The 17,259-nt window shown below is 35.4% G+C and overlaps 2 protein-coding genes across 2 annotated transcripts; one reads left to right on the top strand and one right to left on the bottom strand.

The window, feature by feature from the left end:
* Positions 1 to 808: 808 nt before the first annotated feature.
* LOC147395800 (antifungal protein ginkbilobin-like protein) lies at positions 809 to 1,210 on the top strand. Its single transcript, XM_086449395.1, has one exon. The coding sequence runs from the start codon at positions 809 to 811 to the stop codon at positions 1,208 to 1,210; it is 402 nt and encodes a 133-aa protein (XP_086305521.1).
* A 1,103-nt stretch (positions 1,211 to 2,313) lies between these two features.
* Positions 2,314 to 13,780, bottom strand: ECR1 (E1 C-terminal related 1). Its single transcript, XM_086449929.1, has 9 exons — positions 13,584 to 13,780; positions 13,246 to 13,409; positions 11,547 to 11,749; positions 5,924 to 6,156; positions 5,772 to 5,834; positions 5,636 to 5,692; positions 5,257 to 5,378; positions 4,068 to 4,185; positions 2,314 to 2,858 (listed from the first exon to the last, which is right to left on the bottom strand). Exons 1-9 carry the CDS (start codon positions 13,686 to 13,688, stop codon positions 2,571 to 2,573), a joined length of 1,353 nt encoding a protein of 450 aa, XP_086306055.1. The 5' UTR covers positions 13,689 to 13,780; the 3' UTR covers positions 2,314 to 2,570.
* Positions 13,781 to 17,259: the final 3,479 nt, after the last annotated feature.

Raw genomic sequence — 17,259 nt, forward strand, 5'->3', positions numbered from 1 at the left:
ATTGAGTTTTGGATCTAATTTGTTCCATTGACAATTGTATTGTTTATCCACCCCTTTGTGAACTTTAAGGCTGGCAATGGATCAACTTAGACCCAAAATCTGATTCTATAATGTTGCATGTGGGTCAAACATTTGGGTTTTGATAAGGATTCGATTTAATATCTCATCAGATGATCAATTGTGGATCAATCATGTTCTAATTCTTTTATTATTTTTTAACTTTTTGCTAGGCAAGCAATGGTTGGTGGTTCAATGAGTTTTTTGCCCATTTATGGATATTACCATTTTTATTTCGACAATTAAGTTAGTTTAAATTTTAATAATGTAAGAAAGATGAATCGAACTCTTTTTCAAACAAAGTTTTTTTTTTTCATCATGACACTATACATTTGGGTCTATAAGCCCCGAATAGCCGAACCAGCTGCATCGAAAAGAGTCAAAAAGATCATACCTGAGGAACAATCCTAACTACCACGGCACCACCTTCATGGCATCTTTTACCAAGCTTTTAAGTCCTATTCTTAGAATGGGTGGTTAGAATTTATGGGTAGGTTTGATTTTTTGGTTAGTCATGATTGATTAATCAATTATAGTAGTTGAAGATAAAAAATTAACTTATGAGAAGAGGTCTACCAAAGAAAGAAACATAACAAAAATTAAAAGAGGGAGCTGTCTAAAATAGTACAAAACTGTAAACGACAAAAAAGCTTAACGACTTTGTCAAGGCTGATGGAGAAATCAATGAGTACCCAATACAAAATCCATCAGTCATGAAACCTCAAATTCTGAAAGGAAGAGAGAGAGAGAGATGGGTTCCCTTGCAAGTATGATAATTGTTACAATTGGGGTGTTGATCATGTCTAGCATGGTCAGTAGCGTTCCCAACACCAACATCACAACGGTACTCTGCAACACGGGCATATACACAAAGGGTGATCCTTTTGCTATTAGTCTAGCTTATGTTCTTGCCGACTTGGAAGGTGTCACACCATCACGTAAGGGCTACAATTACTACAACATCTCTCCATATCCTAACGCTTTCGCTTATGGTCATGCGGCGTGTACTCCCACTCTCTCAAGTGTGGACTGCACAACCTGTCTCAGCGCTGCCAAACAGGCCATGCTCAGCACTTGTGATAGCCGAATTGGGTCTCGATCCCTACTCTACGATTGCACAATTAGATATGAACAATACCCCTTTACTAATTAACACAAGCTTTGTCTTATCTTTATCATTTTTATTGATGTTGGTTGGTGGAAATGAGGGTAAGTTGATGATAATATGGCCAAGCAATGAAATTGTGTGCAAAATTTGTTCCTAGCTAAACCATTTTCAGTATCCAACTGTTCTTTTGTGCAAAAGGCCCTTTCCTTCATTTCCCTTTTTATTTTTTAAATAATGCTAAAGTGACTTCAAAGATTGACCTCATTTCGCACTTTGCTGATGTGGAAGTGTATACACACCATAGATGCATGTCATCACTACACAAGGGAAAAGCATCTATGGTTCTGTATGGACCTCCATGTCAGAAAAAGAGCGAAATGAGGTCACTTCAGCATGACTTTTTTCTTTTTTTCTCCTCGTTTGTGTATAGCTGCAATAATGGTTGTATCGTTGGTGGGTGTGTAGTTTGTACGTCCGCAGTACCAAGAAGGTCCAGGAATGCCCATAAGGACAACGGTACAACCAATATTCCTAATCGATGTTATAAGCTTCCTTAAAAAAATCTAAAATTTCAATGTAAGTTGAAAATTATTATTTGTAGTAAATTCTATTTTTAATTATTTTGACATTTTACAATTTTGAGAGTGATTCAATCGAGTCTCTTATCTTGAGGTTATATCCAGTTAAAGATACAAAATTCTATCATTTTTTAATGTAAAGTCTGATGTGAAATCTAAACATTTACTAAACTGCAACAATTGAATCATATGAAACTTTTGCTACATTATGATCAATTGATTTCTTCTCTATTTTTTTCTTGTAGACTAAAGGGTCTATCCTAGAGGATAAGAAGGTGATCCTCACCCCTTATTAGGAAAATAAATAAATAAACAATTGGACAAGAAAGAATGAAACATTTCTCTGCATCTTTTCATTTCTGATGAGAAACTTTCTCAGATAACAACAATCTACATAGCTGATATGCTGGATTGCCGAGTCAAATTAACTTCGAAGAAATAGGGCAGTAAGTCAGGGCTCAGTCGAATTGGCTCTCTTCTTACCATTAATATCATCATCCAAGCTTTTATCTCAAATGATATGAATTGGAACCAGTCCTGAACCAAAATGAGAAAGAAAAAAAGAATTCATTGTAACCAACTTTCAATCTTTCATCTTCACTGTATTGTATTATTTTCATCAACCAGTCAGGCAATTTTAACATTGTTTACTGTCCATATAAGAGGCACTGCTTGTGAAAAAACTGTTACAGTGAAGGAAAGAAATACAAGATCATCATACCAAATTGTTGGGGCATGGCGGAAATAATTTATGTGAAAAGCTCCGTCTTTGTTTCCCGCCACTTTGGATCCAAGTTAAATCAGAAGGGAAGGTAGAAGAAGGAAACTCATGCCCCGCCAGCCATATCGACATCTGTAACCCCATCAATTTCCTTGAACACAACTCGCAATTTTCGCACACATGATGTTTTCTTGTCGTTCTTGGTGGTCGTACCAGTCACATGGACAACATCCTTGTGTACTTTACCCATGAGATCGAAAAGAGTAAGACTTAAGTTTGATCGGGTCATCTCTTCCAAGACTGGTGGTGCTTGCATGTAGAGATTGTTTCCTCGATATGTAACACTCGGTTTTGATAGAAGCAGTTTCGGGTGTTCCCCAAGTAGTTCGATAAACTGGACAAAATAAATTTAAAGATAAGCATATCCTCACAGGATCTTTAAAAAGAAACTAAGAGAGATCTTCACAATCTTAAATGAAAACCATTTTGTTAGTTTCTAGGATGTCCTTAGCTGACGAGAAGCATTAAATACAGTGCTGATGCCAGTAAAAACCGATAAGGGCACTTGCAATTTGTATCGACGGTCGCTTGGTAATAACATTATATTTATATTAATTAATGGAATGGACTATTTGCACCCACTTTTTTGCTAGTCTCACCCACTTAAATGCTATTCTCTAATAAATAGAGCAATTACTCACCAAACCCACTTAAAAAAGCCTAATTTTTAGTTCAATAAGAAGATACTGAATTTTTTTGTTTGATAGGACGATACTGAAAATTTGCATTGAGACTCGGATCCTACTGAAGCTACCTAAAACGACTTGGTAAGAACCTAAGGATTGGGACACTGTAGAAACCTATTGAGTCCTTTTAGGTAGATTCAGTACAATCCAACCACATCTATGTTGGAGAATTCAGTACTGACCTACCGAAAGAAGCTTCATTTTATTTTATTCGCTAATGAGATTTTCTAACTGCTAAATTAGGAGTTGAGGTTTCCACTATCATTGCTAACCTATTTTGCAAGCTCTAAGAGTATTGCTTCTTGTACCACAAAATCCTTGATAAAACCTGAGTTGAAGCGTACGTAGATGCAAAGAAGAAGAAGAAGAAGAATGAGAAAGAGAGAGAGGTGAATGTGTGTGTGTGTGAGAGAGAGAGAGAGAGAAGAAGAAGAAGAAGAAGGAAAAGGCGGAAGCGACCGAATGAGATTCGGTTGAAATTACTCGCCACACCTACTTAAAATTAGAATTACTCCTTTCACCCACTTTTTATGTGGGTGGAAGTAGTAAGTGGGTGAGTGAGAGAAATAAAGTGGGTGCGTCCAAATGGCGCGGCCCTTAATTCAATCTAAAATTTCTGCATGTTAGGAAATACAAGTGTTGGACTGAAATTGGGAGGAAAAATGTGGTTCAGAAGCATGAGATGCTACTAAAGAATTCAGGTATACAGTAGCATGAGATGCTACTAGAGAGATAAAAAGGATGCTAAGTAACACATGGAAGTTAGAGTGAAATGCAAACTTTAGTTCCAATACAAGGTAAACTGAGTCAATAATGTTTTGTCTCGAGTAAATAAGGAGGAACAAGAATATATGAACCTTTTTTAGTGTAAGTGAAGCATTCAGCTCAAGAAGAATGCCAGGACCACAGACAAGACAATCCTTATCCTTGACAAAATCTGTCACTTTAGTGTGGAGGCCTTCGAGACCATTATACCTACAAAAGATGTAAACCTGTTAGCATATAGGGAGAAATATGAGACTATGTTTAAATATCTGATAGACCAAAAGATGAATCCTTCTCTTTGTTCCTTATTTTTTCTGCTCTTAAAAGCAACACTGCATAGTGTATAGACACCCTTTGCAGGGTTGGTTTGACTACTGATACTTGCACCTGAATTAGCAAATCAATGACCATGACGTCTGGATTTTCTATTTTCATTTTCTCTTTTCAATATAACAATTCCTTATTACTTTTATGATTCAATTTTCTTCATCATCAAAGCCTTGTCCTTATCATTTGGGTTAGCAGATCAAATCCTGTCCTCCCTTCAATTTATTTTTTTGGATTCAATTACATTAAAAAAATGTATTTTTTGTACAGCCAAATAACACATTCAAAGCTTCTAAGGAGAACTAGATCTTTTATTTCTTCAAACACAAGTGCTGCTTTTTTCCTTATCCAAATCACTCTTCTATAGCTATCATAATGTTCCCCAAACCTGAGAAAGGTTATATAAAGAAATAGGTATATATAGCACTGAAGCCAATGAAGCCTTAAGTGTAAAGAGTTAAGACTACCAATAAATTATAGTCAGAACATAGTTAGGCAATATTCTCTAATATTGGGAACTCAACAAACCCCAACTTTACTACCAAACAGAATATTATTCATAGAACACCGTGGATGCTATAAATACAGACCTTGCCAAGAGATTTTTTTTTTTTTTTGCTTATCGTGGGTGGACACCCTTCGGGTGAGACTAATCCCATGGTCACACGCACCACCCCTAAGAAAGTCCTATGTGCAACTGGTTGGGTCTAGGGTCAAATGGACACTGGAGGGTGGCCCCAAGGAATTCATTGCTTCGTGGGGTTTCAAACACTTGACCTACCCTTCCTGAGGAACTTATCAAGGTTCAGCTTGCCACTAAGCGAACCCCTTCAGGTTAAACTTGCCAAGAGATTATTTCCATGCCAGATTATCACAAGTAATCAATGCATCCATCAAAGAAAAGATTAACTGATGTTCAAAGCCAACAGAGATAGATGAGAAATAAGAGCGTACGTCAGATAATTGGACAATGATTTGCTGCAAGCTGTTAGAATTTTCAAAGCTTCAAGTGCACATGCAGCTGATATAATTGCATTTGTGGAAGCAATAGCTGGAATGATGTTCTTCACAACACCCTGTAAGGTAACAAGAAAGCCCTGTATTATCACCATATGAAATGTAAACAATCCTATTATGAAAGACGTGGGTACTACTAAGACATCACATGCATGCATAATATAACCAAAATTGTGTATTGAATCCACGTGGGGGAATTGTGTATTTCCTTGAGGATTCTATATCTAATAATTTTAGGAGATAAAAATATCTAATTGATGAAAATAATGTACTTGGAGCCAAACCAAACAGTCTCACTAGGATAAACTGAGTTCACCTGAGTGAGAGAGTATGTAACTCCAGGAATGCCAAAAAGCTCGGCTCTCTTGACAGCCTGCGTAGTATATCACCAAGGGTAAGTTAAAGGACGAGAAGAATAACAATTATACTATTCATAACTGCAAGTCGATAACCTCTGAGAAAACCCACTGCATATGTTCCGGTTCATCTGCATCAAAAGCTTTTCCACTATGTACCTGAAACAGAAATTACTTCATAAGATGGTACTGCAGCAACTCCGAGAGCAGGTCTAGAAGAGAACGAAACAGGGAGGGAATTGTATTACCTCATCCCATTTAATTAAATGGGCGTATTCAATACAATGAGCAGCAGTTCTAGGGGTTTCTGCCAGAGTACACAAAGGAAATTTCACTTGAGGGGGAAACAGCCAGATGGTACACTCAAAGCATGGTGAAACCCCGGGCATGATAACCCTAGCATGGCCCTTGAAACCTTCAGTTCCACCGTCAACCATAGGTTTGATTGTTTCTCTACATGGGTTGTCTTCAGGGTCATACTCTAGATTTCCGAAAAACAAAGAGACGTACTAAGTCAACTCAGAAAGAATATAGTAAAATCTAGTTACTTTAAGAATGGCAAATATTCAATGCATGTAAAAGAATAGGAACAATACTGAGCCAGACATTGTATAGAAGAAGATGAAATGCAAATATGCATGATTCACAATATCTCATGCAACATCGATGACATTTAAATTCAAAAGGTAGTGACATTGTGGAACTCTAGAGTCACAGAGGTGGTGACCAAGGTGGTTCAGACAATTCTTATGGAAAGAGTATTTCAGAAAGTAATCCCACAAAGTGCATTGGGCACGATAATGCGATTAGCACAGATCCTAAAACCGTCTGCTAACTTCATTTTACTTAATTATAAAAGGAAGAACTCCAAAAATACTCAGTGTATAAATTTAGGATATCAATCGAAGGTTAAACAGAAAGGCACAGCTACAGAATGCTTCAAGAGAGTAACAGGGTAATTAAGTATCAACAATTTGTTTTCCAGGTAGTCCCATATAATGATAGGAAGGGGGCATTGGTTGACATATTTCAACCTTCAATTGATTGGTTGGAATCCTCCAATTTGTTCCCACTGAAAATATATGCATGTTGTTTGCACCCCAAATTGCACAAACCCACTTACAAAAAAAAAAAATCAAAAAGCTTGATTATAGGGCTAAGTCCCCCCAAAGGCCCAATATTGGAGGATTCTTAACCCATGTTCAAAATAAAAGTTCAAGAGGCCCAAAACTCATTATTTTGGTCAATGGATCTTCCAAAGGAATCACTTGTCATTTCCTCATTCACTCTCCATTTTCACTTGCCACTTGGCAGACTCTCTTAGCTCCAAATTCCTAAACATCATAACCCATGTTCAATTTAAGAGATTCCTACGCCTACTAAGCCCATGTTCAAATTAAAAGCTCAAAACCCATTAGTTCGACTCATGGATCTCACACCCTTTCCTAAAAGAATCACTTGAGAAATTTTCATAGTTCTCAACATCTAAGAAAACCTCTCATTGGTGAGCCAATGCTCAAAGCCCATTGGTAGGTCAAACCCCATGAGAAATTAACATTGTCCCCATTGAAATCAAAGTTAACTAGAAAAGTGTTTAGAACTCTTGTAAATATGTCAAAAACTATATGGTTGGATTATCTTACTCTCAAAAGGTAAAAAGAACAAAGTAAATGTACTTGGTCATTTGTTACTCCATGTCTCTTATTTAAAGAACTCATTTTGAACTTGAACTTCTATCCATACTTTTTGAGATATTTATAAAAGAACAAAAATCTTTCTTTACACATGACATCACCACATTCATGCTCCCAAAATAATTTTTTGTTTTTCCCCATTTACATTTTTTTTTAGCATATTCACAAGAAACTCAAAGACGGCCTTTCCACATGTATTTCTTTCCCAAAAACTATTTTTTAATCTTTCCTCCACCATCAAGGTCTAGCCACATGGAACAACACATATGGAATTTAGTTAAACGGCATGGCTCAAAGGGCCCACAACAACTTCCACTTTTGCCCTTGACAAATTTGAAAGCCCAAAGAAAGTCCATAGAAATCCCATGTTTTTTCCATTTATTTTTACGGTTGGAAAATTTATCCCCAAAACTCTATAAAAGGAAGTCTTCTTCTTTGAGTTGAGGTATGCTCTAAACCTTCATTTCTACCATAAACTATACCCAAATCCTCTTAAGAAACCTTTTTCTTGCTCACACTCCCATTCTCTCCCTATTCCCCCTTGTCTTCTTCCCTTCTCATTCCAAAGAAATCTCCATTGAAGACTTAAGAAAGAACAAAAAAAAGAAGATCCAAGATCAAGGTGGGTTGTAGGCTAGATTTTATATTCTTGCATCCCTCATTCCTCTTCTACCCCATCAAATCTCTCTTTACTTCCTTTTTAGAAAGCATTTAAAATGTAATGAACACCTTCTCCCACACTCGGTAGATTCAACCTTCTTGCAATGCATATGAGGAAGCTCGATTGAAAATATGGGAGTTGAAGCTCTCAAAACCCAATGGCAAGATGTCATGAGTTGGATGCACTTTGTCCCTTAGGTGATGGCACCACTCTTGTTTTCTTGCCATCACTTTGGCATGTCATACACACTTTTGCACACACTCACACTCACTTTTGAATGGCAAAGGTAAAGGGGACTACTCTCTTTCCTTGAGAAAGTATGCCTAATCACTAACCAATATTTTACATTTTCAAGCACAGTGGCAATGATGACCATATTCTAGCCAAGTTTTATAATGACACGTTGCATCTCTATGCATTTACATGCACTCTCCTGGCTCTAGTGATATGAGTCCTTCTTGTAATGAGATGACTTTATTCACCCCTTAGCCAACATCACAATTTCTTCCTCAAGAGGACACCCATGCATTAATACCATTATAAAGCAAGCATGAACAAACGGGTCCTTTCTCAATGGGGATACTCTCATGACTTAACATTAAAATCAATGTCCCTTCTCAATCAAGGATACATCTCATACACCCTTCACCATGCATCTATTTTCTTTGTTTTCTTAAAATTGACCAAGTTAAAATGTGTAACCAAAAAGTAGTTTTTTGGAAGAGAATTATATGTAGAAATGTGGTATTTGAGCTTTTTTTTTAATATATCAAAAAAGCAAGGACAAATGGGGAAAGACAAAAAGTGATTTTGGGAGCATGAATGTGGTGATGCCATGTGTAAAGAAAGGCCCTGGTTCTTTTGTAAATATCTTAAAAGACATAGGTAGAAATTTAAGTTCAAAACAGACCCTTCAGATGAAAGACATGTGGCAACAAAAGACCAAGTACATGTATGTGGTTCTTTTTACCTTTTGAGGGCAAGACAGTCCAACCACATAGTTTTTTATATATTTACAAGAATCTCAAGTAAATTTCTAATTAATTTTGATTTCAACGGGAGCAACATTGGAATTTCTCATGAGAATTGACCCACCAATGGACTTTGAACATTGACCCACTAATGAGAGGTTTTCTTAGATGTTAGGAGCTATAGAATTTTTCAAGTGGTTCTTTTAAAGAATGATGTGAGATTCGTGAGTCAAACTAATGGGTTTTGGACTTTTAATTTGAGAATGGGCTAGGCTTAGGAATCTCTTAAATTGAAAATAGGCTTGGATGTTTGGGAGCTAAGAGATTTTGCCAAGTGGCAAGTAAAAAGAGAGAGTGAATGGAAAATTTTCAAATGGTTCCTTCGGGAGATCCATTGACAAAATGATGGATTTTGGGTATCTTGGACATTTATTTTGAACATACAGGTTAGAAAGCCTCCAATATTGGGCCTTTGGACTTTGCCCAGTAATCAAACTTTTGAACTCTTTTTAATAAGTAGGCCTGAACAATTTGGAGTGACTACACATAAGATTGATCAAAAAAATGAACATAACCAACAAAAATAGTCGATTCCTTGGGTCAATTAATGTGCATTCTTTGTTCTTTTCTTTGTATGATATATCTATTCAAACTCCTACTACTCTAAATCCATTTTCCATTCTCAACTTCTTTGTCATTTTAACCTTGACTTGCTTATTCAAACTCCTACTACTCAACTTTTGGTATCACAGACCTGAGTTCAAATCCTTCCTTCGACCTTCGACCTTCGACCTTTGACCTCTAACCCACTTGCCTACCCAGAAATCTAAAAGACCTTTCCATAAGAACTTTATCAGTGTTCGTTCTAATTGATTAGAGAACCAAGAAGTCAATAAGATTTTATTTTTTATTTTTGATAAATCAAAGATCTTTATTGATAACATGGTTGAGGAGACCATGAAGCAAAGTACAAACAAGGAAAAAAAAATAAAGACAAGCAAAGAGCAAACAAGGAGACCAAGACAAACCAAAACAAAACCAACTAAAGAACGATGCTACACACCCAATCTCACTTGGTTATGAAGTCTTCGAAGTGAACTCCCCTTTGACTCATCAAAAAGCTTACTCCATAAGTAGATAGTCCCCAAAATAGAAGAAATAATGCCTTGAACCGAGAATTCCTTCCCCTCAAAGGTCCTAAGATTTCTTTCCTTCCAAATTTTCCAGCAAATTGCAAATGGAGTGATGCTCCAAAGCTTTCTCTTAAACGCCGAAAAACCCCGCCCTACGGCTAGCCAACCTTCCACTAAGTTCTGGAAAGACCTAGGAGTGCATCACATAACCCGGAATTGTCTTAGAAAATAAGACCAAATCTCGGTGGCTACCTTGCAATGAATGAGTAAATGATCTACAAACTCCCCATCCTCCTTGCATAATCCGCAAAAGTTAACCGAAATAACCCCTATTTTCATAATGTTATCCATGGTCACGATTTTGCTCAAAGTAGCTACCCAAACAAAGAAGGCAACTTTCAAAGGAACCTTAGGGCCCCACACCTCCACAACTAGAAAAGAACAGGCTAGAATCCCCACCAAGTCACAATAGCAGGATCTAGCCATAAATAAGTCGTCCCTACCCGGATCCCAAATACGTGTATCCACATTCAACAAGGTTAAAAGCACCGACTCTACACTTGCAACGAGCCTACCCACACGATCTACTTCCCAATCATTGAAGACTCGTCTGAAGCCAAAATCCCAAGCAATACCCAAGGTCGAGTGACTCAAAAAGGCAATGATACAAGAAATTATATAGGGAAATCCAATCACATCAATAGAAGGTAGGAGCGTCAATGAGTTTGCTTCTTGGCATATTAACAGTAAAGAAAATGTGCTAAGACCAAAAAAAAAAAAAAGTCCACTAATAGAACTTCATGTATAATAATAAGCAAATGCCTTTGAAAAAGACAAAGATTTATTGAGTCACACGTCTTTCCCTATTTCACACTCCTTAATGTTTTCTAACTTAGCTCTAGCTCTTTTTCAGAGTTGGCAAATTAAGGCTTCTCGCATTAAGAAAGAATCCTATGATCTTTAACTCTGTTTGTTGTTTTCCGTGAAATCTAGAAGTCCCTTTCAGGAAATGATAATCTTTATAATTGGTTTTTATTCTGTTAAGAGCAAATTTTTCAAGGAGTTCAAAGGGGCCTTTTATTGATGACCTTTTGTTTACGTGGGACATGATGTGTATGGCTAGAGAATGAGTTTTATTGTTTTTTCTCTGTTGTAGATAGGCTGCCACAGTCCCCCTGTTTCTTCATTTTAATAAATTTACGTCACTTATCACTTACGCATGCACACACACAAGAAGGCGAAGATTTAACATGCGCAGAGGTATAGTCAACGGACAACAATTATAGCCTTAATGGAATCCAGGCCAAAGGCAATGATATGGAAATTACCATAAAATTCAATATCTTTATCTTCACTGAAAACATTTTAGCCATTTTGGATAGCCAACCAGGAGAGAAGTAGGAAAGACGCACCTAGAAAACTACAAGCCACAGCATTTATGTAGCTACGAGCCTCAATGGAATCCAGGCCAAGGGCAATGATATGGAAATTACTATAAAATTCAAGATCTTTATCTTCAATTCGACAAAAATGAGGCACAATGTTCACTCCACTAACTCTTTCCATGACACGCGTTGCTGCTACCTCAGCCTTTGGTTTTCCAACATCTTGAAGCCTACAAGACCAATACTTATAATTAAGGAATCCATTTGAATAGTTATTACTGAGATACACATGAAACATGATCAGTGCTAACACACATATATAATTCAATCCAAAAGAAAAGGTTGGCTTATGTTTCCTAAGACCACAACAAAAATGGATGAGGAAATGTCAATAAATAATTCTAGGAATCCATCCAGCGGGTTACTATTATTCAATCATTTTTTAAACATCTAATGCCCAATTTCAGCACAAAGCAGCTGATATACCAACTCACTATGTTGGCATCTTCACATTTTTTAACAATCTTTGACATGTACATTACCGATGGTTTCCAAATGCTCATTAACCTCATAAAATAATTTCATGCAGTAACATCATTCTTAACAATGAGAAGCATTAGTAACAATAACGTGGAAATGTGTATGTGTTTCCAACACGGATAAGTGTTTGACATGATGCATCCAAGAATTGCGAATTTTTTTTAAATAAAAATAAGGAAAGAAACATACAAAAAGCAAATTGCAACTTTTACATACGCCACAAAGATATCCAATAGTTAATAAAGATAAACAGATTTATAAGTGCGAGCACCACCAAACAGCTATACGTGGTTTTAAAATCAAATTCAAAAACTTGCTTCTCACAAACCATTTTTGTTAGTGTTGAATGTTAGGAGTTCATTCTTCAAATGAGAGTTGCCAACATTCATGTAATACTCCAACTTCTACAATAGTTCATCCCATGGTGAGTCCCTTTAGTTATCCTTGCATAGGGAAATTAGTCATTATCAACGAGAAAATATTATCTAATAATGGTAAAAGTTGTCTAAGACTCATCTCCATATATTTACACGCTAATAACCACCCCACTCGCCTAAACAAAGAAAAAGAAAATGACTTCCATCCACACATAACAATCCGGAATTAAACGAAATCACCCAATAGGTCCAATCTTAGAAGAGTCAATGGTTGCTTTAGCTAAATAACTCAAGATGGGAGTGGGTTGGTTTGTTGAATTTTTTCGGAGTAGTTTGTTTCATATACAGTTGGTTGTCGTGGTTGGTCATCTCAACCAGCCCTTATCTATTCTATATATGAATATCTTTTCTTATCATAAAAATTTTAAAATAAATAAATAACTCAAGAATCTAATTAGGAAAAAAAAACTCCCTAGAAGTAGCAAGATCTCAAGCATTGGTTGTTGTGTGTTGGATTAAAATCTAACATTTAGTTACTGGCTTATTCATCTTAATGATTTTGATAAATCATCGGAGTTCCTATCTCCAACTCATGGGCATCAATGGGAGTTGGAGAACTTTTAACCCTCAAATTTGATTCATTTCTTTATTGCCCCAATTATTCTAACCCATGTTTCAATTTTTACCTTATTTCCCAATACCAACTTCGTATCAGATGAACCAGAAACCAAACAAAAACTCGAAACAAAATCTAAAATCCAGAAAAAGGAGAGAACATGAAATTCAAAATTAACCGTAAGACTGAGAACCTGAAGAGGAATTGGCGATTGAGATTAGTGACCTCAATTCGATCCATATCAATAACATCTATATTTTGGAAACCCGACAAAGCTAAATCCTTTAATAGTTCACAGCCCAATCCACCAGCGCCCACCACTAAAACCCTAGCCCATGATTGAAGATCGTCTCTCAGCTGCAAACAAAACCCCCAAAAACCAAAATCAAACACAAAACACAAAATTATACCATTAATTTTGCTCAAGAACACTTCAGAATTACGTCCACTAAATTTTTTGTAAAATGGTCTCAAAAAAGATTCAGATTACAGTGAACCCTAAGAGAGAGGAATTGGAGTGTTTTAGGGCACCTCGGGGCCTGGTTCGAAGTTCTGGCCAACGATGTTGCCTGGTCTCAAGAGGAGCTTGTCGAGGTCTCTCCACCTGCTGCTATCGTGCGCCGTGGATTCGGCCATGGCTATCTTTCTGGTTCTTGCAAGACTCTGTCTTTCACTCTCACTGGTGATGAAGCTCTAGAAGTTGGGGAGGAAGTAAGATTTTTTTCGTTTGCTTTATATGTACGCTTTGGGGTATAAACGTTTTTAACCTGCGCATACCTCTTTCTCCTGGGGACCGTTTGGTTACGCGTCATAATTTTACTTTGTTTAACTATGGAGAAAATTTTACAGAGCTACTATTGCCACACCAACTTTTGCTAATGCTACCCCAACTATATGTCATTCTTTGGTGATTTCGCATAATAATTGGTGTGGTATTAACAAAGGTTGGTGTGACAATAGCATTTCACAAAGTTTAGCTTTTTAGAAAAATTACTTAAAGGAGCCTGGCAGAGGAGTTTCTTTCTAAATGGTCCTTGAATTTTGCACGTAGCTTAATAGTCTATTTAGTAAAATTTGTATTTCTTAACGGTCCCTCATTATCGTCGAGCTCACCACTTTTTATTTATTGTCGGGGTCAACATTTTTATTGTCGAACTTACACCTTTTATATGTTGCCGAGCTCACCATTTTTTATTATTGAACTTGACAATAAAAATTGGTGAATCAAATGCAAGTAAAATTCACTCATTTTTATTTTTTTTAAGTTTTTTCGACTAAAATACATGGAAAGATGGACTAAAAACTTGACATAATAACTTGTCTGAATGATTTTAAACCAAAAGAATTGTCCTTGATCAATTTTCATCCAAACACAAAGGAAATTTTGAAAAAACTCTAATTTTTTATATACATCTTCAAAATGCTTGAAAATAATTTTTCTTCCTTCTCAAATCTTTTATGTCGAAATAGAGTCTCCGAAACTCGAATGGAAAGTCAAAAATTCTTTTTATTTTTTATTTTTTATTTTTTATTTTTTATTTTTTATGAAAGTAGTGAGTTCAAAGAGTTAGGACACATTCAATGTTTAAAATCATGAGAAATGTGGGGAGTCTGGTTCAGGGACTTATTAGAAATAAAAGTTTTACTAAATGGGCTATTAATATAAGCCATAAAACTTAGTGACTAATTAGAAAGACATCCCTTTGCCAAGGTCCTTTTAAGATTTTTTTTTTTTTTTAAATGACCATCGGGGTTAAGGCAGACCCAAACCAATTACAACCTTACGTACAAATGACCAATCTTATATTGACTCAAGATACTTACAAGATCATTTGGGTATGCTCCCCCGGATTGAGATCATCATAACCAATAGAACTTTGAAAGGAAACCAACACTACTCTGGCCCAATAATAAAACCAAATACGAAAATCCTCAATAATAAGAACACATATGCAAAATCCTCCTTTTTTGTTTGTGCCATAACCACGATATTCTCCCAATTTTTCCTAGAATCCATAACTCGAAAAAATTACTAATAGAATTTATCGATTAGTTATTGAATAGGATACTACTTCTACATTTAGGAAGAAATCCACATACACACACACAAGAAAAAACCTCATTTGTATGATCTTTAAAATAATCTCAATTTTTTTTACATAATTATTTCCAACCAAACATGGAAATTTGGTGAAAACATCAATAGCTTTTTCATTAGCACTCATCAATCATGGTTTAAGATCTCGTTAACTATTTTGACTTGTCTTGTGCAGGAACAAAATTGAGTTGTCTCAGACAAGTCATCTCAATTAAAGACGAGTTATTCATCTTCAAAACTAAAAATCCTTGGATTTTTCTTCTCAGACCAGCCATCTTCAATCACTTTGAATAAAAAATGTCAAACCTAAACTTTAACTGAAATTTTTTATCAACTTCAAGTCTTTGACCTCCAAACTTATAATTTTTAAAGAAGCATATTAAACAATGAAACTTTAAGTAGAAAATCTAAGATTTTCTACAAAAGGTTAAGGGAAGGTAGAAATCATTGGACTAAAAATAAGGTTGAATATATTTAATTAATTTACTATTTGAGGTTAGGTTGAAGCAATATTTTAAAATTAGACCGGTAATCGAATCAAAATTTTGCTTAATTGGTTAGACGGGATCTAAACGAGGTTCAATTTGGTCTAACCGATTTCTTATTTTAAATAATTATATATATAATTATTTAAAATAAAATATATTAAATTCTTTTAAATTACATAAGATTCTCAATTTTAATATTTATTATTTAATAAATGGTAAATGGATTACAAAACAATAAACATCCCCTTAGAAGAAGAAGAAACTTAGTAATTTCATGGCATTTATGGTAATTCAACTATTTAAGTTTTCAAGGTTTCTTTAAAAAGACCAAAATTGTAACTCGTCCTACAATTTAAGAAGGATTTTGTAAATTTTCCTTAAAAAAGAAATGCTTTTAAGATTGATTGGAGGTGATTGTTGTTGGATAAGACCAATGTATTTTTCTTTCACTTCTTACTTAAGAAATTGATGATTAAAAAATGATTGGTTTTTGCGATACAACCTTAAATCAAGAAAAAATCAATGATTTAAAATCAATTTTCGATTTTTAACAAATCCAACCATCATCTTAAAATTTTCTTGTCGGACCCAACTTGACCGTCGCGCCGATCCAATTTTTAAAACACTAGGATTGAAGAGCTTGAACCTGACTAGTTTGAAAAAAAATAAAAAATTTAAGAGTTAGCAATATTGAACAACCAAGTTATCAATCCAGGGAGAGAAAAGGACCGTCTTTAGAAAAGTAAAAACGGAATTAGGCCAACCTGCAACAACTAGTTGTTGAAGGGGATGGCATTTTAGTCTTCTTCAATTAATTGAAATTAAGGGAGAAAAAACATAAGTTTCAAATTTAAAAACACAAAGGATATCGCTAATATTCACCAAAAATTGAAGGGCTAAATACAATAGTTTCAATGATTTTGTGTTCAACATGTAGATGCTTATCTCGCATGAGATTTGTGAAATCTTGTCTGAGATATCTCATGAGATTCTGCATAGTTGAGATGTCAAGTCTATCCGTCTCATTCGTGGACGATACCGAGATGACTCGAATGAGATTTAAAATCACACCACCAATAGATCAATAGGTTCGTGCTTTAGTTTAATTCTGCACTACTTTTCTAAACTTATCTAAATTGATCAAATGGAATAATTTCAAAATTTGAACATGACTATTATGGTTGATTTGGGACCAATCCATTAAGGATTATAATGGACCTATAACCTATTCAAAAAGCATTTAATTGAATTGGATTTTCATCAAATCTCAACTTTAGGATCTGAATAAATTTTATACATCTAAATAAAATATATAATATAATTTAATATTTTCTTTGAGTTGATCGTCGTTATCAAATCAGGACATAATTGATCCAAAATCAATCCGATAAATTATCAGATTAGATCCTTATCATAACCCAAATCCTCAATCCAGGATTGATCCACCCCCACCAGCCCTCTTTTGAATCTCCCTCTCATTAGCCTCTCAAGAAGACCCATCTCAAGGGGGGTATAACATCAATCTAAAAATATATGGCATCACAAAATATATACCAAAATCCTGGGGGTGTATGTGAAAATTTACGCATTCAAAACCTGACAACCTCGTAATAAACACCAA

This window comes from Akebia trifoliata, chromosome 8, assembly GCF_017979445.1.
Source record: "Akebia trifoliata isolate Shusen 1 chromosome 8, ASM1797944v1, whole genome shotgun sequence".
NCBI classification, from domain to species: Eukaryota; Viridiplantae; Streptophyta; class Magnoliopsida; order Ranunculales; family Lardizabalaceae; genus Akebia; species Akebia trifoliata.